Here is a 17,168-nt window from a genome sequence, read left to right on the forward strand (position 1 = left end):
TAAACACCTCACACTCTTCCATAAAGACAACGTGCTCTTCACTATCACTGTGCCCTCAATGAGCTGCCACTGCCCATACAATAGACCATCAATTCATCAACCCATATCCCTAAATGCCTCCCAACTCTATCACCTGCGGCAGTCTCCAGCACCATCACCGCAACAGGACTGTGTAGGCATCGAACCCCGGGCTGTTCCTGTCCTGGGAGTGTTTGATGGGGACAGTGTAGAGGGAGCTTTACTCTGTATCTAACCCCGTGCTGTACCTCTCCTGGGAGTGTTTGATGGGGAGAGTGTAGAGGGAGCTTTACCCTGTATCTAACCCCGTGCTGTACCTGTCCTGGGAGTGTTTGATGGGGACAGTAGAGGGAGCTTTAATCTGTATCTAACCCCGTGCTGTACCTGTCCTGAGAGTGTTTGATGGGACAGTGTAGAGGGAGCTTTACTCTGTATCTAACCCCGTGCTGTACCTGTCCTGGGAGTGTTTGATGGGGACAGTAGAGGGAGCTTTAATCTGTATCTAACCCCGTGCTGTACCTGTCCTGAGAGTGTTTGATGGGACAGTGTAGAGGGAGCTTTACTCTGTATCTAACCCCGTGCTGTACCTGCCCTGGGAGTGTTTGATGGGGACAGTGTAGAGGGAGTTTTACTCTGTATCTAACCCCGTGCTGTATCAGTCCTGGGAGTGTTTGATGCGGACAGTGTAGAGGGAGCTTTACTCTGTATTTAACCCCGTGCTGTACCTGTCCTGGGAGTGTTTGATGGGGACAGTGTAGAGGGAGCTTTACTCTGTATCTAACCCCGTGCTGTACCTGTCCTGGGAGTGTTTGATGGGGACAGTGTAGAGGGAGTTTTACTCTGTATCTAACCCCGTGCTGTATCTGTCCTGGGAGTGTTTGATGGGGACAGTGTAGAGGGAGCTTTACTCTGTATTTAACCCCGTGCTGTACCTGTCCTGGGAGTGTTTGATGGGGACAGTGTAGAGGGAGCTTTACTCTGTATCTAACCCCGTGCTGTACCTGTCCTGGGAGTGTTTGATGGGGACAGTGTAGAGGGAGCTTTACTCTGTATCTAACCCCGTGCTGTATCTGTCCTGGGAGTGTTTGATGGGGACAGTGTAGAGGGAGCTTTACTCTGTATTTAACCCCGTGCTGTACCTGTCCTGGGAGTGTTTGATGGGGACAGTGTAGAGGGAGCTTTACTCTGTATCTAACCCCGTGCTGTACCTGTCCTGGGAGTGTTTGATGGGGACAGTGTAGAGGGAGCTTTACTCTGTATCTAACCCCGTGCTGTACCTGTCCTGGGAGTGTTTGATGGGGACAGTGTCGAGGGAGCTTTACTCTGTATCTAACCCCGTGCTGTACCTGTCCTGGGAGTGTTTGATGGGGACAGTGTAGAGGGAGCTTTACTCTGTATCTAACCCTGTGCTGTACCTGTCCTGGGAGTGTTTGATGGGGACAGTGTAGAGGGAGCTTTACTCTGTATCTAACCCCGTGCTGTACCTGTCCTGGGAGTGTTTGATGGGGACAGTGTAGAGGGAGCTTTACTCTGTATCTAACCCTGTGCTGTACCTGTCCTGGGAGTGTTTGGTGGGGACAGTGTAGAGGGAGCTTTACTCTGTATCTAACCCCGTGGTGTACCTGGGAGTGTTTGATGGGGACAGTGGAGAGGGAGCTTTACTCTGTATCTAACCCCGTGCTGTACCTGGGAGTGTTTGATGGGGGTAGTGTAGAGGGAGGTATTTACCGTTCTGTTTCTGAGATGCTGCCTGTCCCGATTCCCGGTGTTTCAGTCTCTCTGGGAATGTTTTGACTGGTTCTCTGGCTTTTGCAGCTCGGGAGCAGCTCCGACGATCGAGAGTGAGTCGAACGTTCCTGATGGAGAGTGGAGTTGGTGATCTGTGGGCGGAGATGAAGACAGGTACTGACCAACGACCCTCGCTTTTCTCCTCTCCTCCAGGATGAACCCTGCGAACGACCCCTCTCCCTGACACTCACACTGAGCATCACTGCAGGGTCCTCACCAATAGGGTTTGCTGATTGGCTAACCCAGTGTTTGACCCTTGCTGCCTGCTGAATGAGGGGCCCTTCGCCCCACACAGAGTGAGAGAGGGGGGCTATGGGGCTGTTAATGAGACACTCAATGCTAGGCTGATACCCGTTGGAGGGGTAACAGGTTAAAGAGCTGTTTCCTCGCTATTCTCCTCTCTCTCTCTCTCTCTCTGTATCCCATTCTCTCTTTTCTTTATTCAGTTGCATGGTGTGAGCGTCGCTGGCTGCACCAGCATTAATGCATTTATTGCCCATCCCACGTTTCATCCCAAGTGAAGGAACGGCGATATATTTCCAAGTCAGGGTGGTGAGTGACTTGGAGGGGACCCTCCAGGTGGTGGGGTTCCCAGGTATCTGCTGCTCTTGCCCTTCCAGATGGTAGTGGTCGTGGGTTTGGAAGGTGCTGGCTAAAGGAACCTTGGTGAGTTGCTGCAGTGCATCTTGTAGATGGTTCACACGGCTGCCACTGTTCGTCGGTAGTGGAGGGTTTGAACGTTTGTGCAATGGGGAGCAATCAGGCGGGCTGCTTTGTCCTGGATGGTGCCAAACACCCTGAGTGTTGCTGGAGCTGCACTCATCCAGTCAAGTGGAGAGTATTCTGTTACACTCCTTGTAGATGGTGGACATGTTTTGGGGTGTCAGGAGGTGAGTTACTCGCTGTACATTTCCTAGCCTCTGACCTGCTCTGGTAGCCACAGTACCTGCTCTGGTACCCACGACCGCTACCATCTGGAAGGGCAAGAGCAGCAGATACCTGGGAACCCCACCACCTGGAGGTTCCCCTCCAAGTCACTCACCATCCTGACTTGGAAATATATCGACGTTCCTTCACTGTCGCTGGGGCAACATCCTGGAACTCCCTCCCTAACAGCACAGTGGGTGTACCTACACCGCAGGGACTGCAGCGGTTCAAGAAGGCAGCTCACCACCACCTTCTGAAGGGCAACTAGGGATGGGCAATAAATGCTGGCCTGACCAGCGAGGCCCACATCACGTAAGTTAATTAAAAAATATATGGCTAGTCCAATTCAATTACTGATCAATAGTAACCCCCAGGATGGTGATTGTGGGGGATTCAGCGATGGTAATGCCATTGAATGTCAAGGGGCGATGGTTAGATCCTCCCTTGTAGGAGATGGCCATTGCCTGGCAGTTGTGTGGTGTGAATGTAACTTGCCACAGCCCGAGCCTGGATACTGTCCAGGTCTTGCTGCATTTGGACAGGGACTGCTTCATTATCTGAGTCGTCGCGAATGGTGCTGAACACATTGTGCGTCATCCGCAAACATCCCCATTTCTGACCTAATGATGGAAGGGAGGTCATTGATGAAGCAGCTGAAGATGGTTGGGCCGAGGACACTATCCTGAGGAACTCCTGCAGTGATGTCCTGGAGCTGAGATGATTGACCTCCAACCACCACACCCATCTTCCTTTGTGCCGGGTATGACTCCAACTAGCGGAGAGTTTCCCCTGATTCCGTGACTCCAGTTTAGCGAGGGCTCCTCGATGCCGCACTCGGTCAAAAGCTGCCTTGATGTCGAGGGCAGTCACTCTCACCTCTCCTCTGGCATTCAGCTCTTTTGTCCATGTTCGAACCAAGGCTGGAATGAGGTCAGGAGCTGAGTGACCCTGGCGGAACCCAAACTGAGCGTCCGTGAGCAGGGTATTGCTGAGTAAGTGCTGCTTGTTCACAGTGTTGATGACTCCTTCCATCACTTTGCTGATGATGGAGAGCAGACTGATAGGATGGTAATTGGCTGGGTTCGATTTGTCCTGTTTCTTGTGTACAGGACACACCTGGGCAAATTTCCACATTGCCGGGTAGGTGCCAGTGTTGTAGCTGTACTGGAACAGCTTGGCTGGGGGTGCGGCAAGTTCTGGAGCACAAGTCTTCAGTACTATTGCCGGGATATTGTCAGGGCCCATAGCCTTTGCAGTGTCCAGTGTCTTCAGCTGGTTCTTGATATCACGTGGGGTGAATCGTATTGGCTGAAGACGGACATCGGTGACGCTGGGACCTCCGGAGACCGAGACGGATCATCCACTCGGCATTTCTGGCTGAAGATTGTTGCGAATGCCTCAGCCTTGTCTTTTGCACAGATGTGCTGGGCTCCTCCATCATTGAGGATGGGGATATTTGTGGAGCCTCCTCCTCCTCTAGTGAGTTGTTTAATTGTCCACCACCATTCACACCTGGATGTGGCAGGACGGCAGAGCTTAGATCTGATGCGTTTGTTGTGGAATCCCTTAGCTCTGTCTGGTACTTGCTGCTTATCCTGTTTGGAACACGAGTGGTCCTGTGTTGTAGCTTCACCAGGGCGACACCTCATTGTTCGGTGTGCCTGATGTTGCTCCTGGCACGCTCTCCTGCACTCTTCATTGAACCAGGGCTGATCCCCTGGCTGGGTGGTAATGGTGGAGTGGGGGATATGCTGGGCCAGGAGGTTACAGATTGGGGTTGAACACAATTGGTGAGGATGAGGTCAAGTATGTTTTTCCCTCTTGTTGGTTCCTCACCACCTGCTGCAGTCCCAGTCTAGCAGCTCTGTCCTTTAGGACCCGGCCAGCTGGGTCTGTGGTGGTATTACCGAGCCAGTCTTGGGGATGGACAGTGAAGTCCTCACCCAGAGTATATTCTGTGCCCTTGCCACCCTCAGTGCTTCCTCCAAGTGGTGTTCAACATGGAGGAGAACCGATTCATCAGCTGAGGGGGGACATCCTATACCCTGTTCTCTCTCTTTTTCTCCACCTCTCTCTCATCCTGGTCTCCCTCTTTCCATCTCTTCCTGTGCCTCATTCTCTTTCCTTCTCTCTCTAGCCCCTCTCTGTTTGATTATTAACTGATGCACATGACTTTTGCCCTGACTCTCTGCCTCTTTTTCCAGGCGACCGTTACATTGTGGCTGACTGTGGTGGGGGCACGGTGGATCTCACGGTCCATCAGATCGAGCAGCCTCAGGGGACCCTGAAGGAACTCTACAAAGCATCAGGTGACGGCTCTGAAACCAGCCTGGTGACTAGGTGAACCGAGCGACCCTGACAGCAGCTATTGGGTAGCTCCATACTGCCTGGAGTATTCACCTTTTTAGTTAGAAATGATTTTGATGCTGAAATAACAGCTGGGAGGAAAGTAGTTGCATTTCGGTAGCGCCTTTCGCAATCCCAGAATGCCCTGCTCACAGTCAATGAAGTACTTGGTGTAGTCACTGCAGTAATATGTTAGAGAAGGGGAGCGGGCTACAGAGAGAGAGGCTGGATAACATGGCAGGAAAATTCCACAGAGCAAGATCCCCAAAATAGCAACACAGTCATAAGCAGACAATCAGTTTCAGCGATGTTTGGTTTGGGACAATTCCTCAGCTCTTCCAATGGGATCTTGTACATCCATGTGACTGGGGAGGTAGGGCAGCTCCCTCAGTACTACACTGCAAGCGTCAGCCTGGATTATAGACTCAGGTCTCCGGAGTGGAACTCAAAGTTATGACTTTCTGACTCCGAGAGGAGAGCCTACCCAGTGGGCAACCAAGCCTGGTACAATTTGGAGGATTCTTGGACGGGCATTTAACCTGTTCATTGGATCATAGATTATCATCATAGAATTTACAGTGCAGAAGGAGGCCATTCGGCCCATCGAGTCTGCACCGGCTCTTGGAAAGAGCACCCTACCCAAGGTCAACCCCTCCACTCTATCCCCATAACCCAGTAACCCCACCCAACACTAAGGGCAATTTTGGACACTAAGGGCAATTTATCATGGCCAATCCACCTAACCTGCACATCTTTGGACTGTGGGAGGAAACCGGAGCACCCGTAGGAAACCCACGCACACACGGGGAGGATGTGCAGACTCCGCACAGAGAGTGACCCAAGCCAGAATCGAGCCTGGGACCCTGGAGCTGTGAAGCAATTGTGCTATCCACAATGCTACCGTGCTGCCCTTAGTGGACTACTTCTTCAAAAATACGATGCTGAAGTTTCGTCGACATCCTGGGCGGGATTCTCCGTAATCGGCACGATGTCCGCCGACCGGCGCCAAAAACGGCGCAAATCAGTCTGGCACGCGCCGCCCCAAAGGTGCGAAATCCTCCGCCCCTTGAGCGGCCGAGCCCTAACCTTGAGGGGCTAGGCCCGCGGCGGACTGATTTCTGCCCCGCCAGCTGGCGGGAAAGGCCTTTGGTGCCCCGCCAGCTGGCGCGGAAATGACATTGCCAGGCGGCGCATGCGCGGGAGCGTCAGCGGCCGCTCACGGCATCCCCGCGCATGCGCAGTGGAGGGGGTCTCTTCCGCCTCCGCCATGGTGGAGACCGTGGCGAAGGCGGAAGGAAAAGAGTGCCCCCACGGCACAGGCCCGCCCGCGGATCGGTGGGCCCCGATCGCGGGCCAGGCCACCGTGGGGGGCACACCCCCGGGGCCAGATCGCCCCGCGCCCCCCCCCAGGACCCCGGAGCCCACCCGCGCCGCATTGTCCCGGCGGTAAGAGAGGTGGTTTAATCCACGCTGGCGGGACAGGCATTCCAGCAGCGGGACTTCGGCCCATCCGGGCCGGAGAATCGCCGGGGGGGGGGGGGGGGGGGTCTGCCAACCGGCGCTGCGCGATTCCCGCCCCCGCCGAATATCCGTCGGAGAATCTCGCCCCCTATCTCAATGGAAAATCCCAAGGGGCTGTAACTCCTCCTGTACAATGTGGACAACATCGGATGGCACGGCAGCACAGTGGTTAGCACTGCTGCCTCACAGCACCCGGGTTCGATTCCCGGCTTGGGTCACTGTCTGTGCGGAGTCTGCACGTCCTCCCCGTGTGTGCGTGGGTTTGCTCCGGGTGCTCCGGTTTCCTCCCACAGTCCAGAGGTGTGCAGGTTAGGTTGGCTGGCCATGCTGACTTGTCCCTTAGTGTCCAGGGATGTGCAGGTTAGGTTACGGGAGTGGACGGGGGTCGGTGCAGACTCGGTGGGCCGAATGACCTCCTTCTGCGCTGTAGGGATTCTATGATTCTATGGACAGCATATTTCCTGCCTATTTTTACTTGCCCAGAGCATGTACTGGGCCCTTGTGAAAATATTACAGCAACTCTGTGCCTTGTTAAGCCAGATCAGAAAGTGTCTGCAGACACCCTGAGGCACGATCAATTGAACAAAGTCTAGAGTTGGATATAACTGAGTCTTTATTGCTCTAAGATGTGTGGCCTCCCACAGCAGCTGGCCAAATGGCTGCAGCATGGAGGACACGCATATTTATACTCCGCCTACTGGGCGGAGCCAGCAGGCCGGGACTACTGGCGAACCTGTAGTACAGGTCCTACCTTACATCACCTAATACAGGTGCAACAGTGGTTTACCACACACCCAGAGGCCAGGCCAGGCAGGGATGTATCTGAAGGACATTGGTGAGTTTTCACGACAATAAAGTATGTATTCTGGTGCTGGTCCTCAAATCACTTCACTGAATTTGCACACGACTGGCCAGAGAGCCAGGGACGCGGTATCTCTGGGTCAGCAGAGGTGCAACGGGCCAAGTGGCCTCCCTTTGTGCTGGATGAAGCAGCGAATTGCCATTGTGGGATTTGAACTCTTGACCTCTGCACTGCTCAGCCAGTACCGCATGCCCTGCCCCTTCCTGAGAGGATGTGAAAGACATTTGCACCAGAGAGAGAATTGGCTTTAAAAACACCGACAAAAATACTTGTCGGGTGTGTTTTCTTTTTGTCTTAATCTTGCTGCAAGGCTGCAGGGATCTGGCACAGGCCCCGACAGGAAACTAGGCCGGGCCTTCCTTCCTGTCGGGCGGTAGGAGCAGGGAGCTCTGGCACCACCTGGTGACCGTTTCATAAACTGACAGAGGCACTGAAATCCTGAACTCGGAATCACAGCGAAGAAATCACAAACTAACTCTTCGCAAGAGCGATTTAATCAGTCAGATCCCACTGGCCTCCCCTCCTATAGGCATGCAGGAACCTTGTTGAAAGACAATGGGAGCCCATGGAAATCAGGGGCAAATGGCCCAGTACACTAGATTACCAATTATTCCTTTCTCATTGCACAATGCCCAGTTTAGCATGAAGTGTTCTCCAGTTGGAATGAAGAGCTTGTCGTATGAGGAACGGTTGAGGACTCTGGGTCTGTACTCGTTAGAGTTTAGAAGGACGAGGGGGGATCTTATTGAAACTTACAGGATACTGCGAGTCCTGGATAGAGGGGACGTGGAGAGGATGTTTCCACTTGTAGGAAAAACTAGAAGCAGAGGACACCATCTCAGACTGAAGGGACGATCCTTTAAAACTGAGATGAGGAGGAATTTCTTCAGCCAGAGGGTGGTGAATCCGCAGAAGGCTGTGGAGGCCAAATCACTGAGTGTCTTTAAGACAGAGACAGATAGGTTCTTGATCAATAAGGGGATCAGGGGTTATGGGGCGAAGGCAGGAGAATGGGGATTAGAAAAATATCAGCCATAATTGAATGGCGGAGCAGACTCGATGGGCCAAGGGGCCTAATTCTGCTCCTATGTCTTATGGTGTAGAAAACCATCCTGTATGCTCTACTTACAACCCGGGCGGTACGGTAGCACAGTAGTTAGCACTGCTGCTTCACAGCTCCAGGGTCCTGGGTTCAAGTCCGGCCAGGGGTGACTGTGCGGAGTCTGCACGTTCTCCCCGTGTTTGCGTGAGTTTCCTCCGCCGGGTGCTCCGGTTTCCTCCCATTGTCCAAAGATGAGCGGGTTAGGTGGACTGGCCATGATAAATTGCCCTTAAGTGTCCAAAAAAGGTTAGGTGGGTTTACTGGGTTGCAGAGTTAGGGTGGATGTGTGGGCTGATGTAGGGGGCTCTTTCCAAGGGCCGGAGCAGACTCGATGGGCCGAATTGCCTCTGCACTGTAAAGTCTATGATTCTATGAACTTGTGACATTCTGATTCCACGGGGAGTAAGCGATCCACAGCTGACATCATGGGTGCGATCTACCAGCCCCGAACGGGAGCGCGACATGGCCAATGGACACTGAGAGAAGCCTCCCGCGGGCTGCCCGGCAGCTAGTATGCCTCACGAGATCTACCCAGGTCTCACGAGCCGTCACGATCTGGTTCCCGTCCCTCGCACGCTTAAGTAGGTTTAAAACCCACGGGTGTGCTGACCTGGGATCTATCAGAATCCCGGCATCTACCGGCCTCCCCAGGGAGTCCACAGCCGGGCGCCGTTCAATACCGGTCCACGCAAACGTGGACCAGGCAGGACGGCAGCCGGGGACCTCCCGGGCCATCAGAGACCCCTGGGTGGTCAGGGACAGGAGCTGCCATGAATCCCGGCTGGTACTGCAAAGCCAGCGAGAGCGGTGCCCGGGTGGCACGGTCAAGGGTCAGGGCCCATGAAAGGAGGGTATAAAGCGTGGGGAGGTGCGGAGCGGGTATGAAGGGTCCTCCGAAGGTTGGTGTAGGTGAAGAGTGGGGGTCCTAGAAAGTGGGGGGGTGACCCGAGACCTGCAAAGGGGAGTCCCTCCGCGAATCCATAGTCATCGCTTGGGGGGTTGTTGGGTAATGCCCATTTGCGTGGGGGGGGAGGGGTGGGTGACATTGCCCATGGGCGGGGAACCCACAGCTCACGTAGAGATCGGGGCACCCTTTCCAAACGGTGGCCCGACCTCGGAGGAGCGGGTATGGCCCGCGGATTAACTCCGCCTTGACCAGGGAGAAACTCTCCAGGCCCAAAAAAGTGATGACGGGCACGACCTACCGCCCAAAATGCAGGGCGCGTGGTACAATGCGGCTGGTGAATGATGGGAGATCCTACTCCTGGGATCTATCCAGCACACCACGCCTCGCCAGATCTCACCCGACCCAGCGAGTTGTTGTGAATCCTGCCCATTGTGGGCAGGGTCACTTTTTGGCAAATCAGCATATTAGAGCCAGACAGCTCGCCTCATTTCAATATGCCGTTCCCTGAGGGAACCAAGGCGATGGGATCTACCCCCTTCCTCCCGGAGACCTCGAGCGAGCTCCGTTCAGCATTGGGCTCCACAAACAGGGATGGACAGCACTGGTGGGGGTCTCCTAGGGGATTGGAAGCCCCTCCCGAGGCAGGCCCCTGAGGAGGCACTGCTGGCACCTCCAGCCTGGCACCCTGGCAGTGCCATCTGGTGCCAGCCTGGCACGGCCAAGTAGCCACGCTGGCGTTATTTGCATGGCGGTGGGGTTAAACGGGCTCGCTATACAACGTAGTTCCCATTTGGTTAAACCACGCCCTGAGTGTGATTAGATAGCGGTGGGGAACTCGACGACAAGAGCTATGGTGAAACTCCCAGAAAACCCCACCACTAATGACACTTATAAACCTTTCCGTTAGATTCGCGCCCTTAGTCTTTACTCCCCTCCCGGTGTCAAACTTCTTCAAACTATAATGTCTCTTTCTGCAGGAGGACCATATGGAGCTGTTGGAGTGGACCTTGCCTTTGAGAAGATGCTATGCCAGATCTTTGGCACTGATTACATTGAGCGTTTCAAGGTGAAGCGACCGGCAGCGTGGGTAGATCTGATGATAGCTTTTGAGGCACGAAAACGGACGGCTTCCCCCAAGAGAGTGAATCCAATGAACATCTCCTTACCGTTCTCCTTCATCGACTACTACAGGAAGTGTAAAGGCCAGAGTGTGGAGACTGCACTGAAAAAGAACAGGTAACAAACAAACAGCGGGATTCTCATTCCCGACAGCCCCATTCTCCAGCTCGCCGCGTCCCCACCGGCAGCGGGATTCTCATTCCCGACAGTCCCATTTTCCAGCTCGCCGCGTCCCCGCCGACAGCGGGATTCTCATTCCCGACAGCCCCATTCTCCAGCTCGCCGCGTCCCCGCCGGCAGCGGGATTCTCCGTCCCGCAGTCCCATTTTCCAGCTCGCCGCGTCCCCGCCGACAGCGGGATTCTCCGTCCCGACAGTCCCATTTTCCAGCTCGCCACGTCTCCGCTGACAGCGGGATTCTCCTACCCGACAGCCCCATTTTCCAGCTCGCCGCGTCCCCACCGGCAGCGGGATTCTCATTCCCGACAGCCCCATTCTCCAGTTCGCCACGTCCCCGCCGACAGCGGGATTCTCCGACCCGACAGCCCCATTTTCCAGCTCGCCGCGTCCCCACCGGCAGCGGGATTCTCATTCCCGACAGCCCCATTCTCCAGCTCGCCACGTCCCCGCCGACAGCGGGATTCTCTGACCCGACAGCCCCATTTTCCAGCTCGCAGCGTCCCCACCGGCAGCGGGATTCTCATTCCCGACAGCCCCATTTTCCAGCTCGCCGCGTCCCCGCCGGCAGCGGGATTCTCCGACCCGACAGCCCCATTTTCCAGCTCGCCGCGTCCCCGCCGGCAGCGGGATTCTCCGACCCGACAGTCCCATTTTCCAGCTCGCCGCGTCCCCGCCGGCAGCGGGATTCTCCGACCCGACAGCCCCATTTTCCAGCTCGCCGCGTCCCCGCCGGCAGCGGGATTCTCATTCCCGACAGCCCCATTTTCCAGCTCGCAGCGTCCCCGCCGACAGCGGGATTCTCATTCCCGACAGTCCCATTTTCCAGCTCGCTGCGTCCCCGCCGGCAGCGGGATTCTCATTCCCGACAGCCCCATTCTCCAGCTCGCCGCGTCCCCACCGGCAGCGGGATTCTCCGACCCGACAGCCCAATTTTCCAGCTCGCCGCGTCCCCGCCGGCAGCGGGATTCTCCGACCCGACAGCCCCATTTTCCAGCTCGCCGCGTCCCCGCCGGCAGCTGGATTCTCTGACCCGACAGCCCCATTTTCCAGCTCGCCGCGTCCCCGCCGGCAGCGGGATTCTCCGACCCGACAGCCCCATTTTCCAGCTCGCCGCGTCCCCGCAGGCAGCGGGATTGTAATTCCCGACAGCTGCATTTTCCAGCTCGCCGCGTCCCCGCCGGCAGCGGGATTCTCATTCCCGACAGCCCCATTTTCCAGCTTGCCGCGTCCCCCCGGCAGCGGGATTCTCCGACCCGACAGCCCCATTTTCCAGCTCGCCACGACCCCGCCGGCAGCGGGATTCTCATTCCCGACAGCCCCATTTTCCAGCTCGCCGCGTCCCCGCCGGCAGCGGGATTCTCCGACCCGACAGCCCCATTTTCCAGCTCGCCGCGTCCCGGCCGGCAGCGGGATTCTCCGTCCCGACAACCCCATTTTCCAGCTCGCCGCATCCCCGCCGGCAGCGGGATTCTCCGACCCGACAGCCCCATTTTCCAGCTCGCCGCGTCCCCGCCGGCAGCGGGATTCTCCGACCCGACAGTCCCATTTTCCAGCTCGCCGCGTCCGCGCCGGCAGCGGGATTCTCATTCCCGACAGCCCCATTTTCCAGCTCGCCGCGTCCCCGCCGGCAGCGGGATTCTCATTCCCGACAGCCGCATTTTCCAGCTCGCCGCATCCCCGCCGGCAGCGGGATTCTCCGACCCGACAGCCCCATTTTCCAGCTCGCCGCGTCCCCGCCGGCAGCGGGATTCTCATTCCCGACAGCCCCATTTTCCAGCTCGCCGCGTCCCCGCCGGCAGCGGGATTCTCATTCCCGACAGTCCCATTTTCCAGCTCGCCGCGTCCCCGCCGGCAGCGGGATTCTCCGACCCGACAGCCCCATTTTCCAGCTCGCCGCGTCCCCGCCGGCAGCGGGATTCTCATTCCCGACAGCCCCATTTTCCAGCTCGCCGCGTCCCCGCCGGCAGCGGGATTCTCATTCCCGACAGCCCCATTTTCCAGCTCGCCGCGTCCCCGCCGGCAGCGGGATTCTCATTCCCGACAGCCCCATTTTCCAGCTCGCCGCGTCCCCGCCGGCATCGGGATTCTCATTCCCGACAGTCCCATTTTCCAGCTCGCCGCGTCCCCGCCGGCAGCGGGATTCTCCGACCCGACAGCCCCATTTTCCAGCTCGCCGCGTCCCCGCCGGCAGCGGGATTCTCCGACCCGACAGCCCCATTTTCCAGCTCGCCGCGTCCCCGCCGGCAGCGGGATTGTCCGACCCGACAGCCCCATTTTCCAGCTCGCCGCGTCCCCGCCGACAGCGGGATTCTCCGACCCGACAGCCCCATTTTCCAGCTCGCCGCGTCCCCGCCGGCAGCGGGATTCTCATTCCCGACAGCCCCATTTTCCAGCTCGCCGCGTCCCCGCCGACAGCGGGATTCTCATTCCCGACAGCCGCATTTTGCAGCTCGCCGCGTCCCCGCCGACAGCGGGATTCTCATTCCCGACAGCCCCATTTTCCAGCTCGCCGCGTCCCCGCCGGCAGCGGGATTCTCCGACCCGACAGCCCCATTTTCCAGCTCGCCGCGTCCCCGCCGACAGCGGGATTCTCATTCCCGACAGCCGCATTTTCCAGCTCGCCACGTCCCCACCGGCAGCGGGATTCTCCGACCCGACAGCCCCATTTTCCGGCTCGCCGCGTCCCCACCGGCAGCGGGATTCTCCGACCCGACAGCCCCATTTTCCAGCTCGCCGCGTCCCCGCCGACAGCGGGATTCTCCGACCCGACAGCCCCATTTTCCAGCTCGCCGGGACCCCGCCGGCAGCGGGATTCTCCGACCCGACAGCCCCATTTTCCAGCTCGCCGTGTCCCCGCCGACAGCGGGATTCTCATTCCCGACAGCCGCATTTTCCAGCTCGCCGCGTCCCAGCCGACAGCGGGATTCTCCGACCCGACAGCCCCATTTTCCAGCTCGCCGCGTCCCCGCCGACAGCGGGATTCCCATTCCCGACAGCCGCATTTTCCAGCTCGCCACGTCCCCACCGGCAGCGGGATTCTCATTCCCGACAGCCGCATTTTCCAGCTCGCCACGTCCCCGCTGACAGCGGGATTCTCGGACCCGACAGTCCCATTTTCCAGCTCGCCGCATCCACGCCGGCAGCGGGATTCTCATTCCCGACAATCCCATTTTCCAGCTCGCCGCGTCCCCGCCGGCAGCGGGATTCTCCGACCCGACAGCCCCATTTTCCAGCTCGCCGCCTCCCCGCCGACAGCGGGATTCTCCGACCCGACAGCCCCATTTTCCAGCTCGCGGCGTCCCCGCCGGCAGCGGGATTCTCATTCCCGACAGTCCCATTTTCCAGCTCGACACGTCCCCGTCGGCAGCGGGATTCTCCGATCCGACAGCCCCATTTTCCAGCTCGCCGCGTCCCCGCCGGCAGCGGGATTCTCATTCCCGACAGCCCCATTCTCCAGCTCGCCGCATCCCGGCCGGCAGCGGGATTCTCCGACCCGACAGTCCCATTTTCCAGCTCGCCACGTCCCCGCTGACAGCGGGATTCTCCGACCCGACAGTCCCATTTTCCAGCTCGCCGCATCCATGCCGGCAGCGGGATTCTCATTCCCGACAATCCCATTTTCCAGCTCGCCGCGTCCCCGCCGACAGCGGGATTCTCATTCCCGACAGTCCCATTTTCCAGCTCGCCGCGTCCCCGCCGGCAGCGGGATTCTCCGACCCGACAGCCCCATTTTCCAGCTCGCCGCGTCCCCGCCGGCAGCGGGATTCTCATTCCCGACAGTCCCATTTTCCAGCTCGACACGTCCCCGTCGGCAGCGGGATTCTCCGATCCGACAGCCCCATTTCCAGCTCGCCGCGTCCCCGCCGGCAGCGGGATTCTCATTCCCGACAGCCCCATTCTCCAGCTCGCCGCATCCCGGCCGGCAGCGGGATTCTCCGACCCGACAGTCCCATTTTCCAGCTCGCCACGTCCCCGCTGACAGCGGGATTCTCCGACCCGACAGTCCCATTTTCCAGCTCGCCGCATCCACGCCGGCAGCGGGATTCTCATTCCCGACAATCCCATTTTCCAGCTCGCCGCGTCCCCGCCGACAGCGGGATTCTCATTCCCGACAGTCCCATTTTCCAGCTCGCCGCGTCCCCGCTGACAGCGGGATTCTCCGACCCTACAGCCCCATTTTCCAGCTCGCCGCGTCCCCGCCGGCAGCGGGATTCTCATTCCCGACAGCCCCATTTTCCAGCTCGCCGCGTCCCCGCCGGCAGTGGGATTCTCATTCCCGACAGTCCCATTTTCCAGCTCGCCGCGTCCCCGCCGGCAGCGGGATTCTGCGACCCGACAGCCCCATTTTCCAGCTCGCCGCCTCCCCGCCGGCAGCAGGATTCTCCGACCCGACAGTCCCATTTTCCAGCTCGCCGCGTCCCCGCAGGCAGCGGGATTCTCATTCCCGACAGCCCCATTTTCCAGCTCGCCGCGTCCCCGCCGGCAGCGGGATTCTCCGACCCGACAGCCCCATGCTCCAGCTCGCCGCGACCCCGCCGGCAGCGGGATTCTCATTCCCGACAGCCCCATTTTCCAGCTCGCCGCGTCCCCGCCGGCAGCGGGATTCTCATTCCCGACAGCCCCATTCTCCAGCTCGCCGCGACCCCGCCGGCAGCGGGATTCTCATTCCCGACAGCCCCATTTTCCAGCTCGCCGCCTCCCCGCCGGCAGCGGGATTCTCATTCCCGACAGCCCCATTTTCCAGCTCGCCACGTCCCCGCCGGCAGCGGGATTCTCCGACCCGACAGCCCCATTTTCCAGCTCGCCGCGTCCCCGCCAGCAGCGGGATTCTCATTCCCGACAGCTGCATTTTCCAGCTCGCCGCGTCCCCACCGGCAGCGGGATTCTCATTCCCGACAGTCCCATTTTCCAGCTCGCCGCGTCCCCGCCGGCAGCGGGATTCTCATTCCCGACAGTCCCATTTTCCAGCTCGCCGCGTCCCCGCCGGCAGCGGGATTCTCATTCCCGACAGTCCCATTTTCCAGCTCGCCGCGTCCCCGCCGGCAGCGGGATTCTGCGACTCGACAGCCCCATTTTCCAGCTCGCCGCATCCCCGTCGGCAGCGGGATTCTCATTCCCGACAGCCCCACTTTCCAGCTCGCCGCGTCCCCGCCGGCAGCGGGATTCTCATTCCCGACAGTCCCATTTTCCAGCTCGCCGCGTCCCCGCCGGCAGCGGGATTCTGCGACCCGACAGCCCCATTTTCCAGCTCGCCGCCTCCCCGCCAGCAGCAGGATTCTCCGACCCGACAGTCCCATTTTCCAGCTCGCCGCGTCCCCGCCGGCAGCGGGATTCTCATTCCCGACAGCCCCATTTTCCAGCTCGCTGCGTCCCCGCCGGCAGCGGGATTCTCCGACCCGACAGCCCCATTCTCCAGCTCGCCGCGTCCCCGCCGGCAGCGGGATTCTCCGACCCGACAGCCCCATTTTCCAGCTCGCCGCGTCCCCGCCGGCAGCGGGATTCTCCGACCTGACAGCCCCATTTTCCAGCTCGCCACGTCCGCGCCGGCAGCGGGATTCTCATTCCCGACATCCCCATTTTGCAGCTCGCCGCGTCCCCGCCGGCAGCGGGATTCTCCGACCCGACAGCCCCATTTTCCAGCTCGCCGCGTCTCCGCTGACAGCGGGATTCTCATTCCCGACAGCCCCATTTTCCAGCTCGCCGCGTCCCCGCCGGCAGCGGGATTCTCATTCCCGACAGCCGCATTTTCCAGCTCGCCACGTCCCCACCGGCAGTGGGATTCTACGTCCCGACAGTCCCATTTTCTAGCTCGCCGCCTCCCCGCCTGCAGCGGGATTCTCCGACCCGACAGCCCCATTTTCCAGCTCGCGCGTCCGCCGGCATCGGGATTCTCCGACCCGACAGCTGCATTTTCCAGCTCGCCGCGTCCCCGCCGGCAGCGGGATTCTCATTCCCGACAGCTGCATTGTCCAGCTCGCCGCGTCCCCGCCGGCAGCGGGATTCTCATTCCCGACAGTCCCATTTTCCAGCTCGACACGTCCCCGTCGGCAGCGGGATTCTCCGACCCGACAGCCCCATTTTCCAGCTTGCGCGTCCGCCGGCAGCGGGATTCTCCGACCCGACAGCCCCATTCTCCAGCTCGCCGCGACCCCGCCGGCAGCGGGATTCTCATTCCCGACAGCTGCATTTTCCACCTCGACACGTCCCCGTCGGCAGCGGGATTCTCCGACCCGACAGCCCCATTTTCCAGCTCGCCGCGTCCCCGCCGGCAGCGGGATTCTCATTCCCGACAGCCCCATTCTCCAGCTCGCCGCGACCCCGCCGGCAGCGGGACTCTCATTCCCGACAGCTGCATTTTCCGGCTCGCCGCCTCCCCGCCGGCAGCGGGATCCTCCGACC

At 59.1% G+C, this 17,168-nt stretch overlaps 1 protein-coding gene across 3 annotated transcripts in view; it reads left to right on the forward strand.

Annotated features, from left to right (window-relative positions):
• Positions 1 to 17,168, forward strand: part of LOC140409341 (heat shock 70 kDa protein 12B-like) — a 244,519-nt gene that overhangs the window by 171,172 nt on the left and 56,179 nt on the right. For all 3 annotated transcript variants that reach the window (XM_072497755.1, XM_072497757.1, XM_072497756.1), the window contains 3 exons: positions 1,834 to 1,920; positions 4,938 to 5,042; positions 10,449 to 10,707. In XM_072497755.1, the coding sequence (XP_072353856.1) occupies positions 1,834 to 1,920; positions 4,938 to 5,042; positions 10,449 to 10,707 (451 nt within the window). The remainder of the gene's footprint in view (positions 1 to 1,833; positions 1,921 to 4,937; positions 5,043 to 10,448; positions 10,708 to 17,168) is intronic.

Source organism: Scyliorhinus torazame, chromosome 3 (genome assembly GCF_047496885.1).
Source record: "Scyliorhinus torazame isolate Kashiwa2021f chromosome 3, sScyTor2.1, whole genome shotgun sequence".
Classification (NCBI taxonomy): domain Eukaryota; kingdom Metazoa; phylum Chordata; class Chondrichthyes; order Carcharhiniformes; family Scyliorhinidae; genus Scyliorhinus; species Scyliorhinus torazame.